The 17,682-nt window shown below is 45.3% G+C and overlaps 2 protein-coding genes across 2 annotated transcripts in view; both read right to left on the reverse strand.

Annotated features, from left to right (window-relative positions):
- KCNK10 (potassium two pore domain channel subfamily K member 10) overlaps positions 1-17,682 on the reverse strand; it is a 157,391-nt gene that overhangs the window by 41,961 nt on the left and 97,748 nt on the right. The window contains exons 3-4 of the mRNA XM_069597206.1: positions 16,278-16,395; positions 2,500-2,660 (exon numbers count right to left, since the gene is read on the reverse strand). Of these exons, the coding sequence (XP_069453307.1) occupies positions 2,500-2,660; positions 16,278-16,395 (279 nt within the window). The remainder of the gene's footprint in view (positions 1-2,499; positions 2,661-16,277; positions 16,396-17,682) is intronic.
- Positions 7,049-8,037, reverse strand: LOC138443229 (peptidyl-prolyl cis-trans isomerase FKBP3). Its single transcript, XM_069595233.1, has one exon. The coding sequence runs from the start codon at positions 8,018-8,020 to the stop codon at positions 7,346-7,348; it is 675 nt and encodes a 224-aa protein (XP_069451334.1). The 5' UTR covers positions 8,021-8,037; the 3' UTR covers positions 7,049-7,345.

A 17,682-nucleotide genomic window follows, 5' to 3' on the forward strand; every position in this document is an offset into this window, starting at 1 on the left:
AGGAAGCATGCTCATAGTCTTCCTGGAACTCAGACACCCATCCACAGCACCTTCCAATGTTCTGCAAAGGCATACATCGTGTGCTGCCAATTCAGTAATATACCGCCAGCTCCTTCCTGAAAGGCTCCCGATCTTTGATGGCACAGCAAGGAAGTGAGAAGGCCATCAGCATAAAATGAAACATGAGATTCTGAAGGCTCTGTCCCAGAGTCCTGGTAATGATCCATTTGAGATGCAGCTTTAAGGGGAAGGAGAACCGTCCTCTCTACTTGCAGTAAGAAATTCATTAGGGGAACTAAGTCCCCAAATTCAGGAGCAGATGCCGTCAAAATGATTGCAACCTCTTCCCTCATTTAGAATACAGTTTCCAAATTTTATTTTTGCTAAGGGGGAATTTCAAAAGCTTGCAGTCTGATCTTTCCTTTCCACAAATAAACTCAGATCTAGAAAAGCGATATAAAAATAAAAACACCAGATCAGACATTTCTCCACTTGAATTCTGTTCTTCTGAGTGTTCAAGCCACCAGATTCATTTTCCCCTAACTCAGATGCCATGAGGCCATGGCTAACAGGCCACCTTTGAGAAGTTCAAAACAGCCCTTGGAAACAAGGTTGCCATGTCTGGTAGGAAGACCAGAGCATCTGATGGTTTCCATGGTGACCACGGAGCCCAGGTGCACACTCTAATGAGGCTGGCTGGCCAGTCAGCAACTCAGACCAAAGGTTGTGGAACGTTCCAGGAAGACCCCCATGTCACCGAGCCACTCATGAAATTCTAACGGGCGGCCTGCTTGCCAACAAGTGCCCCCTTCAGGAGACAAACACTCAGCGGCACTGAACTCTGTGTCCGGCCCTGTGCCAAGCTCTTTTCCATACATTATTCCATTTCACCATCACCAAGACCTTACAAAGTAAATTCGAATTCCACCCCATTTTGCAGATGAGTAAACTGAGGCAAGGGCTTCCACGGTGGCTCAGTGGTAAATAATCCGCCTGCAGTGCAGGAGACATAAGTTTGATCCCTGGGTCTGGAAGATCCGCTGGAGGAGGGCATGGCAATCCACTCCAGTATTCTTGCCTGGAGAATCCCCATGGACAGAGGAGGCTGGCAGGCTGCAGTCCATGGGGTGGCAAAGAGTCAGACATGACTGAAGCGAGTTAGCAAGCACACATGCAAACTGAGGCAGCTCATCCAAAGTCCCTGAGCTTACAGAAGACATCTCCAAGCCAGTTCTAGTGCCTCGTTCCTCCACTCAGCTCAGTAAGAATTTATGAAACTGCTCAAGGGGCGCACTCCCTTACATTCTTCTAAAGAGAAGTTTATGTCATGATTTCTTGTCTCAGAGAGGAAAACAAGCGCAGCCTTAGAACGGATCACTGACCTATTTCTGCCCATCATTTCCAGATTCTGATAAAGAGCTCAAATTGTCATTTTTAAATACGAAGGCATCATAAGAAATAATTCCCTGAAGGCAGTTTGAAAGACTTGAGAATTAGGTAAAGAGATGAGAAAGAGAGCAGAAATGATCTTACTCCGAAACAAGTGTTCTGTTAAACTACATGATCAGGTATGAGCTAAAGGGCAGTGGAAACCCCAGTCCACATGCCTGGCACTGATACTAGGAATGCCACCTCTAGTAAACAAATCCCTTGCACTGAGGCTTCTGTCCCTTGTTTCAAGGTGAGTATTCTCAAAAAGAAAAACTCACTAAGGCAATAGCAATCATCAACACCTTAGTATGAGTTAGTATGTGAGCAGACTATTGCTGAGGGAGCACTCAGCTGCGGGAGGAGAGGAAAGGGCCATGAGGAGACAGAGGCAAAACACAAAGCAACATCTGGAAACTGCAGGCGTCTGGGAGAGGTCGTAGAAGCCAGGATCAGCCTAAGACGCCAGGCTTGGAAATAAAACAGAGAGAAGGCGCTCCAGCAACAAAACGGATGGGCTTCTAATTCTCTACTTTATTGCCAGGCTTCCCAGGTGGCACATCGGTAAAGAATCTGCCTGCCAGTGCAAGAGGCGCAGGAGATGCGGGTTTGATCCCTGGTTCAGGAAGATCCCCTGGAGAAGGAAATGGCAACCGACTCCAGTGTTCTTGCCTAGAGAATCCCATAGACGGAGGAGCCTGGCAGGCTATAGTCCATGGGGTCGCAAAGAGTTGGACACAACTGAGCGCCTGAGCACCACTTTATTGCCAGTACACTAAAAAACACATCTTCCTTCTTTAACAAGAAGCTGAGTATGCCACATGCCTCCTAAATATGTGTTGGAAAATCCACACTTAACCCTCTTGTGTTGTGATTCCTGACAAGAGACAAGAATTAGGAACCGTACCTGTGACTACCATGGGTCGAAATTTAAAAATATGACCACAACATTGAACTACCCCATTGAAAATCAGAATGGCAGCATGAGTCCCTGGTAATTTCCTCTGGATCCAGTCAGGCTAAAGCCAATTGGATCACAGAGGTTAGGGTTTAAACAGACACAGTACTCACTCGAAAGACCTTCTCCACTCTTGCAATGCTTTTCCCAAAGATGGTTCCAAGTTGGTCTCCAATTCCAGCCAATAAGAAACCAAAGAGTGGGATTCCAAAGATGGCATATAAAATACAAAAGATTTTGCCTCCTTCAGTGCTTGGAGCAATATTCCCATACCCTGGTGAGAAATATTAAAAAGAGAGAGGGAGAGTGGTGAAGCAGCAGAGAAATTAGAGCACGGAACCAAAGAACCTGACTTCCTAGAGGGCTGCTTCATCCCCACCCTGAACCTCAGGAGTTTTAGGAGAGCTCCATTCTAAAGGCCCTACAAAACTGAGAACATCGTTCCATCGCGACTCTTCTTTCCCTCCCTGTATACAGTGAAGAGGGTCCAGGTTTCCAGGATCTGATAAGATGACATGTGTTTCATTAGATGACATTTTAGGAGACCTGTGGTCATCTAGAATTGCGTTTCTGGTGGAAAATGGTACCACCCGTTTCAGAAACATCAGACATCTTCGGCATGTCTGGTTTAGGGACACTGGGCACCTGAGGAGGGTTTACCACTGCTTTTTTAGATTTGGAAAGAGCTTCTCCTATCCAGCCTCGTCCTGTGGCCATCCCCTCCACGGGTTGGACTGTGGCTGTCTCCTGCATTTGCCTTCTTAGGGTGATGGGTGTTCCACATTAAGGAGGATGGGTGGTCTAGGACGAATTCAGAAAGGACCCCTGGATCATACAACCCTGCCATGAGAAGCCTGAAAACTGTCAGGAGTGGAGGAGGAGAGGCTGAGCGCTCCTTCTCACATGGACCAGGATGCTGAGCTCTGCCTGGGTCTCTCTTTCTCTTCCTTGGCAACTCCACGCCACCGGAGTCCTGCCCACCCCGACCCACACACTTCTTGCACCAAGAATCCAAGGATTCTTGGATTCAGGTGCGAACTAAAGGTTTGGTGGTGGAATGGATGTGTAAATACAAAACAATCCTCTAATAGCCCGATCTAGTCACTTGTTTCAAATAGTGCTTCAGAAACAACCACATCTGCATTCTCGAGAGTTCTGCAGTTAGGTAAGTAACTAGTGAATATTTGGCTTACTCTCTCTGACAGGACTGAAGACAGTGGTGCTGGAAGAAAAAGGCGTATAGCATTAACACGCATTATACAGAGACGAGACTCTAAATTACTCGTAGTCACACCAGTGAGTGTTGCAACATTACGCTAACTAGTGTCTAGCTAGTCACCTAACTTAACATTCTTTCACACAACACAGCTGAAGGGGAGTCTATCTCTAACCCACGCAGCAAGTGAGCTATTGGGCTCATGGTTATTAGCACGCGGGGAATGCGTCACAGGAAGGATACTGCTGACGGCCGGTCGGTCGCTCAGCTTCCTGTGGGCCTGGAGGACTCACTCTTGCTTCCAGCCTCTGGGTGCTGAGTCACCCGGTTATTTTCCTGTTCAGTTTTCCAAGTCAGAATCATTCAAACCTCTTATCACAAATCATCTAAATTATATAGCTTCCATTTTTTAAATGACTGTTCAGGTAAGCCTTCTAATCTTGCTTTTTTTTTTTTTTTTTTGACTCACCATGATTCTTATTTAATTGTGAAAAAAAAAAGGCTCTCAACTTTTTTTCGGGTGTTTTCAGGAACTTGGACAAAATCATTCTGTCAGCATTTCCCTCCAGAATAATCTGATTTACGTTAACACAGCCCTGGTAAAAAGGAATAAAGGTGCCCATACAGCTCCTATTCCTGGAGGATTATGGTGACACCTGGAAATATTCTGGTAATTTATGGAAACGTTTATGGCTCTGGCCATAAATTTACTGTCTCCCAATTGCCTGATTACTGTCAAAGAAGCCGATTATCTTTCAGTTTGAATATCTCAGAAAGAAGCACATTGCAGGCAAAGGGAAACACACTGAGGCCTTGAATCTGCAGAGCTGGCATCTTATTAACCTTAACAAGTGCTGCACCCCTTCCGCCAGCTTTAAGAGAGGATCCGTTCCAACGCTTGGGTCAGGACTGTGCTCAAGGGACATTTCCATCATCTAAAGAGCCTGAGAGCAAAGCAGGAAGAGGAGGCTCCAATCCAATACCACCACCTTCACCTGGTTATCCTGAGACTCACTTAACATCGCCAAGCCTGGTTCTGGAGGGATTCAAGGAAAATGTGGGGGAAACCAGCCGGCCGTATGCTTCCAAAGCAAAGTATAAGCAGTAGTGTGGATCTTATTACAGTGGGCTCCTTCTTCTGGGTTTCAAAGGCTAGGACACTAAAGTTAGAGCAAAGCTCTCAGGCACTCAAGAAGTAATATGCAAATGAGCCTTGAATAGGGGATACTTTGGCCACCTGATGTGACGAACTGACTCACTGGAAAAGACCCTGATGCTGGGAAAGACTGAAGGCAGGAGGAGAAGGGGATGACAGAGGATGAGATGGTTGGATCGTGTCACCGACTCAATGGACATGAGTCTGAGTAAACTCCAGGAGTTAGTGGTGGACAGAGAGGCCTGGCATGCTGCAGTCCATTCAGTCACAAAGAGTCGGACACGACTGAGTGACTGAACTGAACTGAGGGGCTTCCCTGACAGCTCAGTTGGTAAAGAATCTGCCTGCAATGCAGGAGACCCCAGTTCATTCCCGGGGTCGGGAAGACCTCCTAGAGAAGGGATAGGCTACCCACTTCAGTATTCTTCGGCTTCCCTGGTAGCTCAGCTGGTAAAGAATCCGCCTACAATGAGGGAGACCTGGGTTCAATTCCCGGGTTGGGAAGATCTCCTTGAGAAGGGAACAGCTACCCACTCCAGTATTTTGGCCTAGAGAGTTCCATGGACTCATAGTCTATGGGGTCGCAAAGGGTCAGACACGACCGAGCGGCTCTCACTTTCAAGCCTCGAATAGCCTGTTTAAGGCCATCACTTCACTTTGGATGTAAAGTGATTGCCTTTTCTGAGCTATGCTGTATCTTGTGTGTGTCCCCTGCCTCTGATGAACTATATGGAGAGGCTGTTCTCCAGTCTGACACTCAACCCTGTTGCTCTAAGAAAATTGCATAAGTTACTTTTGGGAATTTTGCTCTGAGGCAACAGGAAGGACACATTCCTGGATTTTTGCCTCTGTTTGTACTGGGCCCTCAAGACTTCCCTGCCCCTTCTTCCTGAAGGCTTGATAGAACTTTGAAGTAAGGTGTCACAGGGCCTGAGAGCTCAGGAAGTTAAAATTCTATTCTGATCCTTCCACTTGCTAACTCTCAGATCTTGGGCAATTTACCTTTCTGGCTCACTTTCCTTGTCTGAATGAGGGGGCTATGAATAGCACCTACCTTACAGCTTCAAGAGCTACATGTGAAGCCTGAGGACCCTTTAGAGATTAAATCCACAGTGAAACAGGAGGCCCAGAGTAAGCATTCAGTAAGGATCCGCAATTATCACCTTGCCTGGGTTTTCTGCGGGAAGAAATCACTTTGTGTCTCCAGCAAAACTAAGTCCCAGGAGAAAAAAGAGCTGCTTCCTATTTTCTCCCCAGAAACTTCACCGTACTTCCACAGCACCAAGACAACTAACACAACGCCTGTGCCCCAGGCTGGACCAGCTGGGTGGCACAGGGGGCCCATGGCGGGACTTGGGGTGTGGGTCCTTGGGGCAGCAAAGGCTGGGGGGTGAGAAGCTGCGAGTCAGGCAGACGGAGCCCAGAGCATTACAAGTGGACTTCCTAAAGCGGAAGCCTCCAGGGATCCTCCACCAGCTGGCTTCTGATGACGCTTGGCAGGAGGAGACCAGCCTAGCGAGAACACTCTGCTGTGAATGAGAAAGCCTGCCGCAGCGCTCAGCGCCGGTCACCCCCTGGCTAGAAAAGAGCCCGAGTCCTTTCTGAAGACAAAGCTGGTGTTTACACAGGACGCAGGCCTGAGCAGCACACACAGAAACCTCCCATTTGCTATTTATGTGCTGAAGTCAAACCTTGACCGAACCGTGTGCTGTTCAGCTCTGGGGTTTGGGTTAGAGCAAACGTTCTCAAGCCAGGCTGTGTGTTCATGGGTGTGTGGCAGTCATGCAGCGTTCCCCACTTAAAAGAGCCTCGCTCTTGGTCTAATGCTCCGCTGTTGTCATTTTGAGGCTCTTAATCATTTTTTTTTGTTTTTTAACAAGAGATTGCATTTTCACTTGGCAATAGGCTTTGTGCTTATGTAGCTGGTCCTGGTGGATAAAGTGGGGCTCTGTGGCTTACTAACCTTGAGATATTAGGCAAGCTACTTAACATCTCTGGGTCTCAGTCCTCTCGTTAGTAAAATGAGGCAAATGAGAGTTACTGTGAAACCAAGTGAGATAATACATGTGGAGCACAGTTTCTGCACCTACTGCTGCTGTGCAGTCACCAAGCTGCATCCGACTCTCTGTGACCCCATGGACCGCAGCACTCCAGGCCTCCCTGTCCATCACCAGCTCCCGGACTTTAACCAAACTCATGTCCATTGAGTCTGTGATGCCATCCAACCATCTCATCCTCTGTCATCCCCTTCTCCTCCTGCTTTCAGTCTTTCCCAGCATCAGGGTCTTTTCTTTTTCTTTTTCTTTTTTTTTTGACATTGAATACATTTTTATTGAGCCTTTTAGTTTACAACATGAGGTAAAAGGCAAATCAGTTCTCTTTAAGTGATATTTTACACAACTGTAGTAAAATATTTTAAAGTTCAAGGGTTTATAATGGATTACATTTCTTAAAAGTTGCGGGATCAAGTAAACATATTCTAACTTGAATTTTCCAGTTGACTCTTCGCTTAACAATAGTAACCAGCTCTAACTAGATACATGAGTTTCTTCACAGCCATGTTTTATTGTTGATGGTTTCTTCTATTTCAGTCAATATCCACTAATTCCACTTCAAAAATAAGTTTTGCATTTGGTGGAATTATGGCATCAGGCTGTCCTTTCTTTCCATAAGCCCATTCTGGTTCAATCTCCAGTCGAGCCTTTTCTCCTTTACTCATAGTCAAGAGTGCTTCATCCCACCCTCTGATAACTTTGCCTATCCCAACCTTAAAATTTAAAGGCTTGGCATTTTTCTTCTTCTTTGAACTCGTTTGAATATTAGTATCAAAAACAGTCCCGTCTTGTAGTGTTCCTGTATACCAGCAGTGAACAACATCTCCCTTTTTGGGAAAGTTGGTTTTATCTCCTTTTTTAAGAACAGATTTTGTATATTTTGGTGGACCCTCATCCAGAGTCTCTTCAGACTTGGTTTCTTTGGGTTTATCTTCATTAAGCTTCACATTTTTCACCTGCTCAGACACTTTACTTATACTTTCAGTACCCTTGAAACGCTTACTTTCAAAAAGATGGTTATAGGCTGTAACCAAATGGTCCTTATTAGCTGTCTTGGCCACATTTTTAATGTTACCTAGTAATTTATGTTCTGCAAGAAATGAATCTGAACCGTGATCCTGCAGAAACTTGATAATGTCCTTCTTGGGCAGCTGCTCGCTGCGCAGCTGCTCCACGGTCCAGGCCCGCTGCGGAACGGCGGCTGCCATCTTTCCCCGCTGCCTCCGCTTTCTATCAGGGTCTTTTCAAATGAGTCAGTTCTTCCCATCAGATGGCCAAAGTATTGGAGTTTCAGCTTCAGTACCAGTCCTTCCAATGAATATTCAGGACTGATTTCCTTTAGGATGGACTGGTTGGATCTCCTTGCAGTCCAAGAGACTCTCAAGAGTCTTCTCCAACACCACAGTTCAAAAGCATCAGTTCTTCAGCACTCAGCTTTCTTTATAGTCCAACTCTCCCATCCATACATAACTACTGGAAAAACCATAGCCTTGACTAGATGGACATTTGTTGGCAAAGTAATGTCTCTGCTTTTTAAATGCTCTCTGGGTTGGTCATAACTTTTCTTCCAAGGAGCAAGCGTCTTTTAATTTCATGGCTGCCATCCCACTGGCAGGCGGATTCTTATCCACTGTACCACTAGGGAAGTCCGACAACTCTTAATTAAGTTCCAGGAGAGGGACATGGTTACTGGTTACCACCTGGGACCTGAGGAGGGGCTCTCTAGGATGAGGGTCGAGTCAAGTGACCTAATCCAAAAATGCCTCAAATGGGGAATTTCCTGGTGGTCCAGTGGTTAGGACTGTGTGCTTTCCCTGCAACGGGCATGGATTCGATCTATGGTCAAGGAAATAAGATCCCAAATGCTGAGTGGCAAGGACAAAAAAGAGCTTCAAAGAGGAAATCTAATTGGTTTCTAGAGCTGTTGGTGAGAACTCAAATCATTTTCTGTCCTTCCACAAATGAGGTTTTGTGGGAAGAATCTGCAGACAGCTTCCTCCAGCTGAGGAAAAGTAAACTTCCTGGAGATCCACCCGCACAGTCAACAAATGAGAATTAGTTACTGAGAAAGGGGACAGGGTGCAAGGTGACCTCAAATAGGACAGCAGGCTAGTCTCCTCCTGACGTGACTCCTGGTTTGGAGAAGAGCTTGACCGTGTTCCCCTTTTGCCGCACATTTGTAGATCTTCCTGTATAGCTGAGCGCAAGAAAATCTTGTCAAAAAAGAAAAAAAGTGCTTTGATATCTTCAGATAAAAGGGACCTCTGTTACTGAGTAGTATCACTGCTTTTCAGGAAAAAACTATTATTCCTAAGATCTCTGTATATGCATTCTACATAATGAGCACATTTTTTGTGTCCGAATAGCACATAACCTCACATGGCTCAGGAGAGTCTTTCTGGAGAGCAACTTGGCAAGCCTTGAAAAGGTTCAGGCCCTTTGACACAGCATCCCCTGGGGGATCTTGCCAAGAAACCAAGCAGAGATGAAGATCGTCCTTTGAGAACTAAGGTTTTCATTGTGATAGCACACTATCGCAGAAGTAAAAACCACTTAAGCCTGCAACAACATGTGATTACAAGATTGATAGTAGATCCAACAGAACCCATCAAAGATGATGTTTTTCCAAAGAACCTTAGTAATATGGGGCAATGTTTACAGCATTACGTAGCACACTGTGTGAGCTCAAGCACGCATGCTAATATGTGCGTATTTCACAAGTAATAAAAAAGCTCCTCGGCTCCAACTGCCCTACTGCCTGAGTTCTAAATAATGGAAAATGTCTCAGAAAGAAGAAGAAAAATTAGCAGGCTCGTAGGGATTTCTTTGGAAGGAATGATGCTAAAGCTGAAACTCCAGTACTTTGGCCACCTCATGTGAAGAGTTGACTCATTGGAAAAGACTCTGATGCTGGGAGGGATTGGGGGCAGGAGAAGAAGGGGACGACAGAGGATGAGATGGCTGGATGGCATCACTGACTCGATGGACGTGAGTCTGAGTGAACTCCGGGAGTTGGTGATGGACAGGAAGGCCTGGCATGCTGCGATTCATGGGGTCACAAAGAGTCAGACATGACTGAGTGACTGAACTGAACTGAACTGACTGTTCTTATGAGCCTTGCTACCACTTGTAATGAATGAATTTGCCACTAAATAATTATGAGAAAACATCATCTCCTCACCTTATTATTCTTTCTCATACTGTACTCCTGTTTTCTTTAGAAATTTCTAATGGTGTGACTTTCTAAAACTTTCCACCCCACAGTCAAAATTTAGCCAGCTAAATGGTGTTCAACTCACAACACATTATTTTTCAATTAAGACAGAGTGAGAGAAAAAAAAAAAAAAGCATTTTTTCCGTTGTATAGAAACGAACGCGATCCCTCATGCGAACACTGCGCCGTGAGCCTGAAGGGGCCTTGGGGTCTGGGTTGGCTTTTATTTTTGTCTGTTTTTGTCTCCTGCTTGTTGTGCAGTCGTTTCCTGTTCAGGCTCCATCTTCCCTCAGATTCTGGGAAAGGCCCCTGTCCTCTGCCCAGGTGTGACACAGCGTCCATCCTCCCGCTATAGAGGCAACAGCATCCCAGGTTGCCAGGACACCAGCACGCGGAAACCTAGGGGCTTATCCAATAGGAAGCTCCACCTAAGACTTGAAACCAAGAGCGAGGAGCCCACAGGAGGAGGAGGCGCGGCCGCAGTGGCCAGCAGGGTCCAGCCCGGGCTCTGAGGTCAGAGGACACTCAGTGGCCCTCTGTGATCTCTTAGCCATAAGTGTGCATTTGTTAGGATTTTTCATTAGGTGAGAGAAAACTCAAAGCACGATAGAGCCCAGGGCAGGATGTTTAACACGTATTAACTCTCTATGGGCGGCTTCACCCCAGCTCAGAGGGGGCAAGTGGGACCTCACTTACGGCTCCTCTTCTGTTACTCGGCTTCTTCACTATCAGCTGAACTCTAGGCAGGAAAACCCCTCAAGGGAAGGAAATGGACAGCAGGGTCCTGAACCTACCTTTTCCCCGATTTACCTCCAGTAAGAAAAAGAAGTCATTTCCTCCAAAACTCACGTAAAAGCCCCTGCAGGAATCCACTCGCTTACTGGCCTAATCCAGGAAGCCTGTCCGTCCCTGAACTCAGGACTGTGGCCATGCACATGCGCGTTACTGAATTTCTTTCTTTTTTTATGGTTCTAATTTAATTTTAATTTTAAAATTTGAGTATAGTTACTTATGAGTCTCCCCTGGTGGCTCAGATGGTAAAAATGTCTGCCTACAATGTGGGAGACCTGGGTTCGATCCCTGGGTTGGGGAGATCCCCTGGAGAAGCAAATGGCACCCCACTCCAGTACTCTTGCCTGGAAAATCCCATGGACGGAGGAGCCTGGTAGGCTACAGTCCATGGGGTCACAAAGAGTCGGACACGACTGAGTGACTTCACTTTGCTTTGCTTTCGCTATAGTTACTTATAAGGTGTTGATTTCTGCTGTACAGCCAAGTGATTCAGTTATACATACATATACATACACACGTTTTTTTATATTCTTTTCCATTATGGTTTACCAGAGGATATGGACTAGAGCTCTGTGCTATACAGGACCTTGTTGCTCACCCGTTCCATATATAATAGCCTGTATCTACTGACCCCAAACTCCTCCCCCTCCCCTCCCCCCTTGGCAACCACATGCCTTTTCTCCGCGTGAGTCTGTTTCTGTTCTGTAGGTTCCTTTGTGCCGTATATTTGATTCCACGTGTAAGTGACATCATATGGCATTTGTCTTTCTCCTTCTGACTTACTTCACCGTAAATCCCCCAGCGACGCATGACACCTTTCCCCATCTTAACATCCAGACCGCTGCACACAGTTGAACCTGGCGTTGGTCTTCTCTGGTCTGCTTCAGCAATGCCCTCGGGGGGTGCTGAGCTGGATGGCGCTTTTCGCCCTTACATCAAATGGTGCCATGTAATCCTGGATCCTTTGTTGGATGCTACAGGATTGAGGACAAATATGATCTAATCCGGTCTGGAGTGTCTGAAAGGCTTCTAGGCCCCAGACTTCCAGGCATAATCTATACCACTGCTACTTGGAATAGTTGTCTTAATACACTTGCAGATTCGTACGTGCAAACCCAGTATGCCAGAAATTATATTATGAGACTTTCCAAAAAGGAATGACAATTCGCTCTCACTCCAGGTTTCCTTATTGCACATAACTTTCTTGAATGCAACAAGGTAAAAATCATACAGGTTCTGAAGATGAGGTCTATAACCACAGACAAAAACCCGTGCCTCTAAAACAACCCAGAGCTTCTGAAACTTGCACCAATAGGAAGACAATCACCAAAGATGCATTCCCCCCAAAAAGGCACACCCTCCACCACCCGGCTAATGTGTGGCTATGAAAAGTAGGAGGAAAAACCTCACAGAAGGCCTCAGAGGGTTATGAGATTTGAGAGATTTGAACTATGAGAGAGATTTTTCTCCCACAAAATATAAACAAATGTCAATGCAAGAATCCTCCCACTGAGTACAGAAGAGTCTCCCTCTGTTTGGCCATCACTGCTATGAGCTGGTGATGGCTGTGTGTCTCCCATTCTTCTGAATGAGAGTTTTTATTGCAATGTGATTTCACTACTAAACAAGGGCAAATAACTCTCAAACTCTTTTTCAGCAGAGCTGGGAGAGGGATGCAATCTACAGATTCCACCATATATGTTAGGGTTACCCAGAAGCTGAGATTGCAGAGGCAACATGGGAAAGAATACAGAGAAGCACAGAGAATAATTAAAGGGCCCATTGGTGGCAAAGCTCAGAAAGTGTCAGGAAAAATCCAACTATGAAAGTGAGGGTCTCACCTTGAACTTCAAAAGATACTTCCCTGTTTGCACCAAGTGTGAAACACAGTGTGAACAGGAAGAGCCACAGAAGCCTTCCTGAGCTTGACCTGGTCCAGAAAAACAGAAGAGGCAGCGCTATGCAGAGAGGAACACAGCCGGGCCAGGTCTGCAGGAGGCGCCCTGCCTCACTAGCAGAAAAGAGGGGCGTCTTGGCATGTGCGGCCAGAACGGTTACCAGCTTCTCCCTGCTCTCCTCTTCCAGCCCCCGGAAAAGTTCAGCAGACAGCTAGTCCAGGGATATCCAGGGTGTTCGGCATCAAAAGAAACTGCCTCGGCATGAAGATAAAGCTTCCATTAAAAAAAAAAGTGAAAGAGCAGCAGAACTTACCAGTGAATGAAAGATACTCGGCAGAAAGACACTGCCCCAACCAGACAAAACTGTAAACAGCCATGAAGTAATCGCCTCTCAGAATCATCGCAGAGAAACCACAAAGATGCAGGACATCCGGGAGAAGATGACGAGGTAACAAGTGTAGATGAGATGTGAGCTAAGCTAATGGAATTCAGGGAAAAAACAGCAAAGAAAAGAGTCCCCTAATGATCACAGTAATGAAAGTAAAATTGGAAGGCGCGCACGGAGGAGGTAAGCTCTGTGAAACACACACGCACAAAACAGAGAGAGGATGAAATCAAGCAAGTGGTATGACCCACCTCCCAGAGTAACGGAAATAAAAAGATGAACAAAGGGGACCTAATTAAACTTAAAAACTTTTGCACAATGAAGGACACTAAAAGCAAGGTGAAAAGGCAGCCTTCAGAATGGGAGAAAATAATAGCAAATGAAACAACTGACAAAAAATTAGTCTCCAAAATATACATGCAGCTCAACTCCAAAAAAATAAACGACCCAATCAAAAAATGGGCCAAAGAACTAAACGGGACACTTCTCCAAAGAAGACATACAGATGGCTAACAAACACATGAAAAGATGTTCAACGTCACTCAGTATCAGAGAAATGCAAATCAAAACCACAATGAGGTACCATCTCATGCCAGTCAGAATGGCTGCCATCAAAATGTCTACAAGCAATAAATGCTGGAGAGGGTGTGGAGAAAAGGGACCCTCCTACACTGTTGGTGGGAATGCAAACTGGTACAGCCACTATGGAGAACAGTGTGGAGATTCCTTAAAAAACTGAAAATAGAACCGCCATATGACCCAGCAATCCCACTGCTGGGCATACACACCGAGGAAATCAGAATTGAAAGAGACATGTGTACCCCAATGTTCATCGCAGCACTGTTTATAATAGCCAGGACATGGAAACAACCTAGATGTCCATCAGCAGACGAATGGATAAGAAAGCTGTGGTACATATACACAATGGAATATTACTCAGCCATTAAAAAGAATGCATTTGAGTCAGTTCTAATGAGATGGATGAAACTGGAGCCTATTATACAGAGTGGAGTAAGTCAGAAAGAAAAACAATATAATATATTGTGTAATATACAATACAGTATATTAACACATATATATGGAATTTAGAAAGACAATAACCCTATATGCAGGACAGCAAAGGAGACACAGATGTATAGAACAGTCTGTTGGACTCTGTGGGAGAAGGCGAGGGTGGGATGATTTGAGAGAACAGCACTGAAACATGTATATCATCATATGTGAAACAGATGGTCAGCGCAAGTTCAATGCATGAAGCTGGGCCCTCAAAGCAGGTGTACTGGGATGACCCTGAGGGGTGGAGAGGGAGGTGGGGGCGTTCAGGATGGCGGACACGTGCACCCATGGTTGGTTCATGGCGATAAATGGCAAAAAAAAAAATCACAATATTGTCAAGTAATTAGCCTCCAATTAAAATAAATAATTTAAAATTTTTTTAAAAAGACATTGAAAGCCAATTTTAAGGGTTAAAAAGGAATGGAGGGGAAATACTAGTATAGAAGACATGGAAAGAAGAAATGATAGACGTATGACTGGAATCTCTAAAGAACAGAACCAGAACCATACGGCCGAGAAAATGTTTCAAAATGACTACCAAGGCAGCTTTCCTGAAATAAAAGGGACAAAACCTAGTAGCTTTATCAGACGGATGATAAAGAAATAATCCTTTGAGCAGCTGAGCAAAAAGATCAAGTCACTGATACTGATAAAAGGGGGGAAATCGCCTGGCATTAGGTTTCTCCACCACTGCATAAGCAGAGGGGGAAACAGAGTGACCAGCAAGACCCTTAAAAAACAATGTGAGTCACAGATTTCATTTCCAGCCAAACCGCCCTTCAAGGGTAGGGCTACCATCCGACAATACAGACACCCAGGGAATAGTGCTCCCAGGAGCCGTTTTTAAGTTTCAGCCAAGCAAGTGAAGACTGACGAAAGCAGTGGGAAAACCATGATGTGCACCACGGCTAGAGATGAGCACTGACGATATTTAACCGTAGAACTATGACCAACACAAGCGGGAGTGCCCAGGCAGCAGAGCAGACGTGGAATAGACACCCTGAGATTACAGAACGGCAGTGAGCAGTAACTGACAGCGGAAGAGGAAAAGGAGCTGAGATGCTGAGCAAGTTCCCTGACTGCAGTCTATATGACCGCTGAGAGCCAAGAGCCATTATTTAAAGTGGGCAAGTCGTCTGACAGAAGCTCAAGCATATTTAATAACGTAAAAGTAAACACTGATAGGATGGCCTCAACTGGTGGAGAAAGAGATGTCATCACCCATAACAGAGGGCTAATTAATACTGCTTAAAGATTTGCACCCTAAGGTTATCATATGTGATTATAATTATAAAGTTAACCCCTATGACAAACCATTTAACACCTAGGACAAAAGTACAAGACTCCCTGAGGATCAGATAAAAGACACAGAGAGACACAATGAGAACAAAAATTGGTGCAGGAAGTGAGTAATCAGAGCTCACCTTATGATCAGCTGTGAAGAGCATTTACCCAGCAAAGCAATGCAAACATTTACTTTTGATCTAATCAAACCACAGGGAAGGAAGGAGGACGGGAAGAGAGCCTCCACGGTGCGCAGGGATGAAGAAAGGGAATTAATTCCTCATCTTCCTCAGTGGGAAGTCAAGAAATCATCACTAAAATAAAATTCGGGAAGTGCAGCACAAATGTGATATTTAAAGACATGGAGATGAATATCAAAATAATCAAGCAAAAGAGATGAAAGCAACGTATCCAGGGGAGGTTAAAAAAAGAGAGAAGGGCAGAGACTGCTGTTTTTCGTAACAAACTTTGTAGAACAGTTTGGTTCCTTCATGAATAACTCTAATAAGTACAGTTTTTAAAAAGGAATTTCAACTCAGCTGAGCAATCTGAGTTCCATGACCAATTCAGAGATTGATTTTTTTCACTTTAACCTTCCCATGAGGTTCATTTAAACTGAAGGTCCCCTAGACTTTCATTTTGAAAACTGAAGCAGTTCATTCTACTTTGCCTTTCATTGAAAGCCACCGCACAAGTACTGCGATAATTTGACAGTGTTTGGGAAGCCTCCTCTGAACCCCCAGCAGTCATGGATTCTATGGGGACGATCTGTTGATTTTAGTGCCATTATTCAGGAGGGCCTGCCGGGGAAAAGATACTTGCAGACACATGGGTACCTATGGTGGTGATGACCGTTCCAGCGAAGAAAAAGGCACTTCCAAGGTCCCAGTGACTGCTGTTGTTGGAAGAGTTTCCTACTGGGCTCACTCCCGCGTTGTCGGCATCAAGAGCGTGCTGCAAGGAAAGTGAGAAAGCGTGAGACTCAGTTAAGGAGTTTATCAAGACGTCCTTGCTCAAGAACCTGCCGTGATCTCTAGACGACAGGTTACGTGGACAAAAGTACGGTCACAAGGTGAAATACTGTGTTAGAGAGGAAAGCACGGCCCGGAACCGCACCGCCCGTGCCGGACCGCACGGTACCAAACCTGCGCTTAACACCTGACTTTACTGCAGCTCCAACCTGCTCCAGAAACGCGATCTTTTTAATATTTATTATTTTCTTTCAGTGAAGTGTTGTTGATTTACAATACTATGTTAGTTTCAGGGGTACAGCAAGGCGAGTCAGTCTTTTTTTACTGTATTCCATTTCAGGTCATTACAAGAATACCGCTCCACGTGCTAAATGCCTCTGCTCATCTATTTTATGCAGAGTAGTCCGCATCGGTTAACCCCGCACTCCTCATTTGGCCCTTCAGTAACCACAAGTCTGCTTTCTGGGTCTGTGAGTCTATTTCTGCCTTATATATAGACTCTTTTGTATCATCTTTAGATTCCACATATAAATGTGGGCTTTTCAGGTGGTGCTAGTGGTAAAGAACCCGTCTGCCAATGCAGGAGACACAGGAGATGCAAATTCAATTCCTGGTCAGGAAGAGCTCCTGAAGAAAGAAAGAGCAACCCGCTTCAGTCTTCTTGCCTGGAGAATCCCACAGACAGAGGAGCCTGGTGGGCTACAGTCCCTAGGGTCACAAAGAGTAGGACACAGCTGAAGCTACCTAGCACACACACATAAATGACATGTGCTATTTGTCTTTCTCTGTCTGAGTTATTTCACTAAATATGACTTTTTTTTTTCATAATAGTTATCTTGTCCTATAAAACCGTACGTTTTGTACAGACCCTGGAAGCATACCTCCAGATGCCAGATGAGATCTGCCCAATTCATGAATCATTGAGTAAAGCCAATTAGATCTTCAAATCTACCTAGCAGAATTTTTTTATAGCACTATACACTCACTTATTAAAAGTAAAAAATTAGTTTTAAATGGGAGGGGAACCTGATATATACTATACTGTCATTCATGTAAAATTTGCAGGTGTAGGATTCCCAGGTGGCTCAGTGGTAAAGAACCGATCTGCCAGTGCAGGAGACGTGAGAGACACGGGTTCGGTCCCTGGTCGGGAAGATCCCCCAGAGAAGGGCATGGCAACCCACTCGGTATTCTTGCCTGGAGAATCCCACAGACAGAGGAGCCCAGTGGGCTATGACCCATAGGATCACAAAGGTCGCAAAGGACATGA

This window comes from Ovis canadensis, chromosome 7 (genome assembly GCF_042477335.2).
Source record: "Ovis canadensis isolate MfBH-ARS-UI-01 breed Bighorn chromosome 7, ARS-UI_OviCan_v2, whole genome shotgun sequence".
Lineage (NCBI taxonomy): Eukaryota > Metazoa > Chordata > Mammalia > Artiodactyla > Bovidae > Ovis > Ovis canadensis.

Bases quoted from the DNA above. Each gene is read 5' to 3' on its own strand.
- LOC138443229 (XM_069595233.1), bottom strand. From the start codon at position 8,020: ATGGCAGCCGCCGTTCCGCAGCGGGCCTGGACCGTGGAGCAGCTGCGC.